General features: G+C 39.5%; 1 protein-coding gene across 3 annotated transcripts in view; it reads left to right on the top strand.

Annotated features, from left to right (window-relative positions):
- The window catches only part of GJB7 (gap junction protein beta 7), a 13,867-nt gene extending 7,650 nt beyond the window's left edge, over nucleotides 1–6,217 (top strand). For 2 of the 3 annotated variants that reach the window (XM_006773477.2, XM_006773478.2), the window contains exons 2-3: nucleotides 1,907–1,976; nucleotides 5,275–6,217. In XM_006773477.2, the coding sequence (XP_006773540.1) occupies nucleotides 5,302–6,108 (807 nt within the window). In that variant the 5' untranslated portion in view covers nucleotides 1,907–1,976; nucleotides 5,275–5,301 and the 3' untranslated portion in view covers nucleotides 6,109–6,217. Of the gene's footprint in view, nucleotides 1–1,906; nucleotides 1,977–2,172; nucleotides 2,326–5,274 lie in introns of all 3 variants that reach the window. The other variant, XM_015570316.1, reaches the window with a different exon arrangement.
- Nucleotides 6,218–7,853: the final 1,636 nt, after the last annotated feature.

Here is a 7,853-nt window from a genome sequence, read left to right as displayed (position 1 = left end):
ATGAGTGAGACACGTGATGCTAGGCTGATGTTGTGGCGTTCACTGTGACGTTCGCTGCGCCAACTAGCGGTGAGGTATCTGAAGCTGGCTCGTAACCCAAATTTTAGCTCACAACTCAAAGCAAAAAATTGGCCAAGAGACAGCTCATATCTCGAAAAACTCATTTGTCGGGACACTCATAAGTCAAGGCCCCACTGTATTGGTAAAATATATACATAACAAAATTTATTTTGATCATTTTAAGTGTACAATTCAGTAACATTAATTATAGTATTGTGCAACCATCACTACTATCTATTTCTAAAAAATTTTCAACCCCAACCTGAAACTCTGTAATCATTAAGCAATAACTATCCATTTTTTTCTTCCTTCTGGTACCTGTAATGTCTAATCTAGTTTCTAGCTCTAGGGAGTTTGCTAGATACTTCATATAAGTGGAATCATACAATAGTTATCCTTTTGTGTCTTATTTCACTTACCATAATGTCTTAAGATTCATACCTGCTGTAGCATGTAGCAGAACTTCCTTCCTTTTTCTGACTGAATAATTTTGTTTATCCATTCATCTGTTGATGTAAAAAGTCGTGTTTACCTGTTGGCTACTGGAAATAATACTGTAATAAATCTTGGCATACAAACATCTCTTTGAGAGCCTGTTTTCAAAAAACATTTTTTGATATTTATCCAGAAGTGGAATTGCTGGGTCATAAGGTAATTCTATGTTTAGCTTTTTGAGGAACTGCCAAATTGTTTTTCACAGTGGCAGCACCATTTTACATTTCTACCTGTTTTGTACAGGATTCCAATTTCTCCACCATCCTTGCTCACACTTGTTAGTTTACCTTTTAAAGATTATACCCATCCTAGTAAGTGTGAAGTGGTATCTCATGCAGTTTTGATTTCATTTCCATAGTGACTAATGATGTTGCATCTTTTCCTGGGTGGACTGGTCATTTGCATATTTTCTTTGGAGAAATGTTTATTCAGGTTTTGCCCATTTTAAAATTGAGTTGTCTTTTTGTAGTTGAGTTTTAGGAATTTTAAAATATATTTCTAAATATTAAGCCCTTGCCAGATATATGACTTAAATATTTTTTCTCATTTTTATAGGTTGCTGTTTTTTACTTTCTTGATAATGTTCTTTGATGAACAAGTTTTATTGTTCTTAATCCTCACCTGAGGATATTGTTGTTTTTTCCAATTGCTTTTCAGAGACAGTGGAAAGGAGGGAGGAGGCAAGGGCAGGCGGGCGGGGGTGGGGGAGAGAGAAGCACTGTTGTGAGAGAGACATATCGATTGGTTGCCTCCAGAACATGCCCTGACTGGGGCTGGGAATCGAACCTGCAACCCAGTTGAACCCAGGACCCTTCCATGTGCAGGCCAACTCTCTAACCACTTAGTAACACTTCTCAGGGCAGAACAAAAGTTTTTTATGAAGTCCAATTTATCTATTTGTTGTTGTTGTTGCTCATGCTTTTGGTGTCACATCTAAGAATCCTTTACCAAATCCAAGATCATAAATATATTATGTTCTTTGAAAACTTTTATGGTTTTAGCTCTTATATTTAGATTATTGATCCATTTTTGAGTTGAAATTTTTTTAAATGGTGAGGTAGGAATCCAACTTTATTTTTTTGCATGTGAAAATCTGCTTGTCCCAGCACCGGCTTCTCACCCCTACTTTTAATTTACATAAAATGTTGGGGGGAATTTTGCAACTTTCCAAAATTATTCCTGATATCAAGAATTGAATATTTAGGGGGGGGAAATGGACACATATGTAATACCCTTTGTAATAAAAAATTAAAAAAAATAAATAAATAAAATAAAAAAATAAAGATTTAATTAAAAAAAAAAGAATTGAATATTTACTTTCTGAAAGTATTTGATTAACCGAATTTTTAAGATTGAATTCCTGTGCAGTAAACTGCTACTTCTTAAGAGGAGAAAATCATAGAATTGCTTCATTAGAACTGGTAAGTGGAAACTCTTTTAAAAATTGGGAGTAATCCTTGATGATTTAATGAAAGGGATAAGTTAAAGATCTTTATTAAAATAAGGAGACAATCTTGTGCATTAAAATACAAAAATATTTGAACTAATGACTTCACTTACTGCTTTCAAATGCTTAACAGGCTATTAAGTGGAGATTCCTATTTTTCACCTTCACAGGAACAGAGCTAGAGAAAAAAACCCCCACAAATTTAACTTGCAATTGAAAAGGCTTTACTTTGACATCAAGGAAGGTTTTAATGAAGAAAAAAAAAGCATATATTGCTTATTGAGCACCCACAATGTGTCAGACTCTGTTTTGAGGCCTAGGAGGTAGGTACTATTATCACAGATGAACGTGGACTTGAACCCAAGGAGTTCAACCCTGTGCCCAGGCTTATTTCACTTATGCTAAACAGCTGTTAAAAGTGAACTAACATTAGAACACCCCTCCCTCCTGAGAATTCTCTCTTCTTCAGCAGAGAATTTCAAAATAGGTTGGACATTTATCAGTCCAATGAAACTCAGAATCCTGACACATTTAACAATATCAACCTTTGGATTCTGTTCAAATACCTTTTTTTTTTTTTTTTTTTTTTTTACTGCTTTTCTCTTAGCAGAATAGTCTGTATCCACTCTTATCTTCCTCCCTTTTCTAACATGCCCAACAGAGTACTTTCAAATGTTTTTGGAACATTACATAAATATCCACTTGAGTAATATGGACAAATGCCCAATGACACGCCATGAGGAAACATAATACTTTTTTATTCCTTTGTAACCTTTGGGGCTTTGTTTTAATAATTCACGGAGACATTAATCTTTCAGGTGGATTTGAGAATCCTTTTTATTTAATACAATTTTGTTGGTGTTCTGAAACCAAGGACATTCGAGTATTAATTCCCTACTGAATAGAGCATTGTGTACATGTACCTTTGTTTTCTCTGAAAACAGCTCTTAGCCTTCATACATCTCCTTGGGGCTGTAGCGTGTGGGCTGCTCCTTATTGTTCCTTTAGGAGGAGATAATGTGATGTGCTCCAACAGGTGTGCTGTTATAACAATACCCCAAATTTCTTAACCCCCAGGTGCCCTTCACAGCATCATTTCCATGGTACTCTTTTGGCTGAGTCTATAAAGAAAGTAAGATGCAATTATTTCTGTAATAGGAAACAGGACCTGAAATGGCAAGATTTTCACCTGAGACATAACAGAGTGTGTTAGTGGCAGACCAGGAGCTCTAACCCACATCGTCTGATTATAGCAGCAAGTTAAGAGCAGCAGTTTTCAACTGCAGAGATTTTGCCTCATTTCTCCAGGGTACATTTGGAAATGTCTAGAGACATTTTTGGTTGTCACAGTGGGGACAGGACGTGGCAGAGGCCAGGGATGCTGCTCAACACTCCACAATGCACAGGACAGCTGCTAGAATGAAATTTCCAGCCCAAAATATCAATGGTGCAACTGTTGAAAAACCCTGTTTTAAAATAATGAAAATTACTTTGTGAGGTATGTGATTGTCTGGCCACAGTGCTGTACACCTGAAACCAAAGTGGAATAATGCTGAAGGTGGACTGTGGTTGAAAAATAATTTTTAACAAAAGATTGCAGTCTGTCACTTCTACCCAACCTTCATTTCTTCCTTTCCTGGGGTCAGACTTGCATCACGGTCTGATGGTTTTCCAAGCCTTTCCCAGCTTCCTCCCTGTTCTCTTTCACAGGCATTTTACCTAATACATTTCTTGCACCTTTAACTGAAAAATAAAGTAATGGAGATTGGAGTTGAACCCTGCTCTGCACCTTATTGTGTGACCTTGGGAAAGCGGCATTTTTCAGAGTCTGCTTTCTCATCTGAAAAATATTAACAACCAAAACCAACACCACCATAAACAAACCCCACTTTCTAGAGTGGTTGGGAGAAACCAACTCAAAAGCACTGGACACACAGCGCTGAGCATATGATGGGTCCAACAAACACAAACCAGGGCCCAGCCCACAAGTTCAATTATGAACAAGACAGAAGCAGAGTGCCAGAAAGTAAATGTAACAGAAATGAAAAAGGCTTTTTATAGGGAATAAAAGCAAGAGATGGAGAGAAGCACAAGAGAATTAAGCAGCATCAAGTATGTACTAGGAGGACAAGGGAAGAGATAGATGACACTGGGAAGGCTGTACAGATCAGAAAGATTTCAGCAGTGACTTAGAGATAAATTTGAGAAATAACTAGGAAGAATCAGAACTTGGTGAGCAATTAAAAAAGGGTCATGAGAGGAGTCTAGAATGGTTATGAGATTCCTGACTTGGGTGCGTGGTTGTTGGTAATGATAGTTAACCAGCTAAGGAAATTAAAGGGCAGGGAAAGTGGACAGATCAGTAATGGATGAAGAGCTGGAATGATCATTTTGAGGCAAGAGGAGACTGACCTCTCCCTCCAAACTCGTTAAAGAAGGTAAGTTGGGCATGGATGTAAGTAGGTCTGGAGGGATGAGGAAGCATGGGTCTGAGAAAGTTGATATTGTAGAACCTCACTTTTCACTAGGTGAACTCTGTCAGAACATGAGGGGAAGTAGGGGCAGGGAATAACCTTTAAGGGTTGGGGAAGTATTTTGACAAATTAGGCAAAGTGAGTAGAGACAACTACTTCAAGAAGCTGGCATGTGCCAAGGCCGGTTTGGCTCGGTGGATGGAGCATCGGCTTGCGGACTGGGGGGTCCCGCGTTCGATTCTGGTCAGGGGCATGTGCCTGGGTTGCGGGCGCATCCCCAGTGGGGGATGTGCGGGAGGCAGCTGATCGATGTTTCTCTCTCATTGATGTTTCTGGCTCTCTGTCTCTCTCCCTCTTTGTGAACAATCAATAAAATATATTTTTAAAAAATTTTTTTTAAAAAAGAAGCTGGCATGTAAGAGACATCTTAAAGTACCAAGGTAACCTAGAGATTTACATCCAATTCTTTCCAGGTCAGCCACAGAACCCATTATTAGAGAGAAGCAATCAACTAAAAGGATTTGTTTGAAAGCAGGGTAGTATGTGTGGGATGACCAACCAAATTCCCAATTAAACTGGTCATGGGATCAGTTACAAATGTGGGCCAGTTATGTCATCTCCTTGTAGGAAAGAGAGGACATCCTTAGGGATTCTTAGGGAGCCCTCAACATCCGAAGTTGTTGTAATGCAGAAGTTTGAGTTTACTTCCCACAATTCCATAATCAAGTAAGACAGTAGAAATAAATGATCAGTAGAATAAAAATAAATGAATCATGATGAAATTGTTTTCTTTTTCAGAATCTTGTCTTCTTTTGAGCCTACGCTATGAGTTGGATATTCCTCAGAGACTTCCTAAGTGGAGTAAATAAACACTCAACTGGGATTGGGCGGATTTGGCTGGCTGTTGTATTCATCTTCCGTTTGCTGGTCTACATGGTGGCAGCAGAGCATGTGTGGAAAGATGAGCAGGAAGAGTTTGAGTGCAACATTAGACAGCCTGGTTGTGAAAACGTGTGTTTTGACTACTTCTTCCCCATCTCCCAGGTCAGACTTTGGGCCTTACAACTGATCATGGTCTCCACACCTTCACTTCTGGTGGTTCTACATGCAGCCTATCGTGAGGGTAGAGAGAAAAGGCACAGAAAGAAACTATATGTTAGCCTAGGTACGATGGATGGGGGCCTGTGGTACACTTACCTTATCAGCCTCATTGTTAAACTTGGTTTTGAAATTGGCTTCTTGGTTTTATTTTACAAGCTGTATGATGGCTTCAGTGTTCCTTACCTTATGAAGTGTGATCTGGAGCCTTGTCCCAACACTGTGGACTGCTTCATGTCCAGACCCACCGAGAAAACCATCTTCATCCTCTTCATGGTGGTTACCTCATGCCTGTGTATTGTGTTGAATTTCACTGAACTGAGCTTTTTGATTCTCAAGTGCCTTCTTAAGTGCTGTCTCCAAAAATACTCTAAAAGACCCAAGTTCTCAGTGTGTGAGTGCCCCAACCTCAGATATGTTGAATGTGGTGAGGTAAGGGCCCCTCCGCTACTCCAGAATCACCGTTCAGCTTCTGCCATAAGCACAACTCAGGAAAGTGAAACAAAGCTACTTTGCAACACACTAGAAGGTTAAACAAAGAAAACCTGCATCCATCCTAAGCAAGAACTAGGCTGGGATGAGAAAAAAAGGGTATCAGCCTTCATGTAATTTGGGAGGAATAAAATTTTCAGTATGTACACCAGAGGTCTCATTGTTTTGCTGCAGGGTTCATGAATTGTTTTTGAATAGTTAACTGCCAATTAGTCTGAAGAAACCCAGCTAACAGCATCCTTCTAAGTGCTTAGGTCTGTCAAGTGGAAAGTATAAGTGACACTTCTGACAAACGTGATGTCCTCCAAGGTGCAGTTGAGGCACCGGCAAGCTTTCCAAAGCAGCAGCCACAGCTCCACTCACGCAGCCCCACCCAATCCTTGCAGAGAAAGGCTGGGGAGGGCGAGGTGGCTGCTAACTAGGGGCACAGGAGCCTATCTAAGCGAGAAGGCCCAGCTAGGGGAAAAGACCAGAGCCCACGACTCTGCAGTTTAGGTGTCCCTGGACATCGCAAAGGGTCACCCTAGAGTAGTAGTTCTCAACCTTCTGGCCCTTTAAATACAGTTCCTCATGTTGTGACCCCCAACCATAAAATTATTTTCATTGCTACTTCATAACTGTAATGTTGCTACTGTTATAAATCACAATGTAAATATCTGATATGCAGGATGGTCTTAGGCGACCCCTGTGAAAGGGTCATTTGACCGCCAAAGGGGTCACAACCCACAGGTTGAGAACCACTGCCCTAGGGTCATGATGGACGGCAGTTCCACAGAAAAAGCACATTTATAGGGAGTGGGAGAGGATCCAGAAAAAGAATATGCCCATTTGATTTAACACTTCTCTCTAACCATAGAACTTGAAAATATGTTATACATTTCCCTATTATTGGACCTTTTATGATCAGGGATTCACAATGTATGATACAATGTCACAACTTGCCTGCAATTTATTAATACATCTCCCCTCCCTCTAGAATGGAAAATTGTGTGCTATGGGTCTCCGATCAGAGCAGAGATAGACAGAATGGCATAGAATTGGAGATGAACCCACTTGTCTGTACAGAATAATAGGAAGTTGAAGAACTGGACTCCAGATTCCTATCCTTCAGCAAAAAGTCACTGTGCAATAGATTGGGTCAAGACGAGACAAATATTAAGCAATATAATTTTCAAATTTTTGCTATAAAAATGTCATTAACTAAATTGATGATCATTAACCCCAATACTAAAAAAAGCATTAACCACTAGGTTAGCAAGTGGTTTCACTGATAAAGCATTTATCATTTACCTCAAAGAAAGTAAATGCAGTAATTTGAGATCTTTCTGTGAAAGATTAGCAAATGTGAAAAGCCAATCTTCTTAGAGAAGATTGCCTCTAATTACATTAGTTTGGTGAGATTAAAGACTACTGACTGTAGCTAGGTCAAAGATATTATCTTATTCACCTCTTTGTATCCTTGTATCCCCACAACTTAGGTCTCTGTACTTAGAAACTCAATCTTCCTAATATTTTTGTCCCTTTTGCCTCTTCCCATCTTTTGTCTACCCAGTATTTACTCCTTTTCACCTAAGAGAATTCTGATTTTGTTGGGGATGGCAATGTGCCAGCTAAAAAGCAGGTTTCCAAGTCTCCTTTGCATGTAGAGGCAATATGTAATTACCTTATCAAAACTACCAGATTGACAGTATTCTGAGAAAAAATAAAAGGGAGGCTGACCTAGCTTTCATGCATCTTTTCACTCCCCCACTCCTTCCTGCCTGAGACATCATAGCTAGAACTGCAGT

The sequence above is a fragment of the Myotis davidii genome, unplaced genomic scaffold (assembly GCF_000327345.1).
Source record: "Myotis davidii unplaced genomic scaffold, ASM32734v1 scaffold185, whole genome shotgun sequence".
NCBI classification, from domain to species: domain Eukaryota; kingdom Metazoa; phylum Chordata; class Mammalia; order Chiroptera; family Vespertilionidae; genus Myotis; species Myotis davidii.
This window is presented reverse-complemented; position numbering and strand designations above follow the sequence as displayed.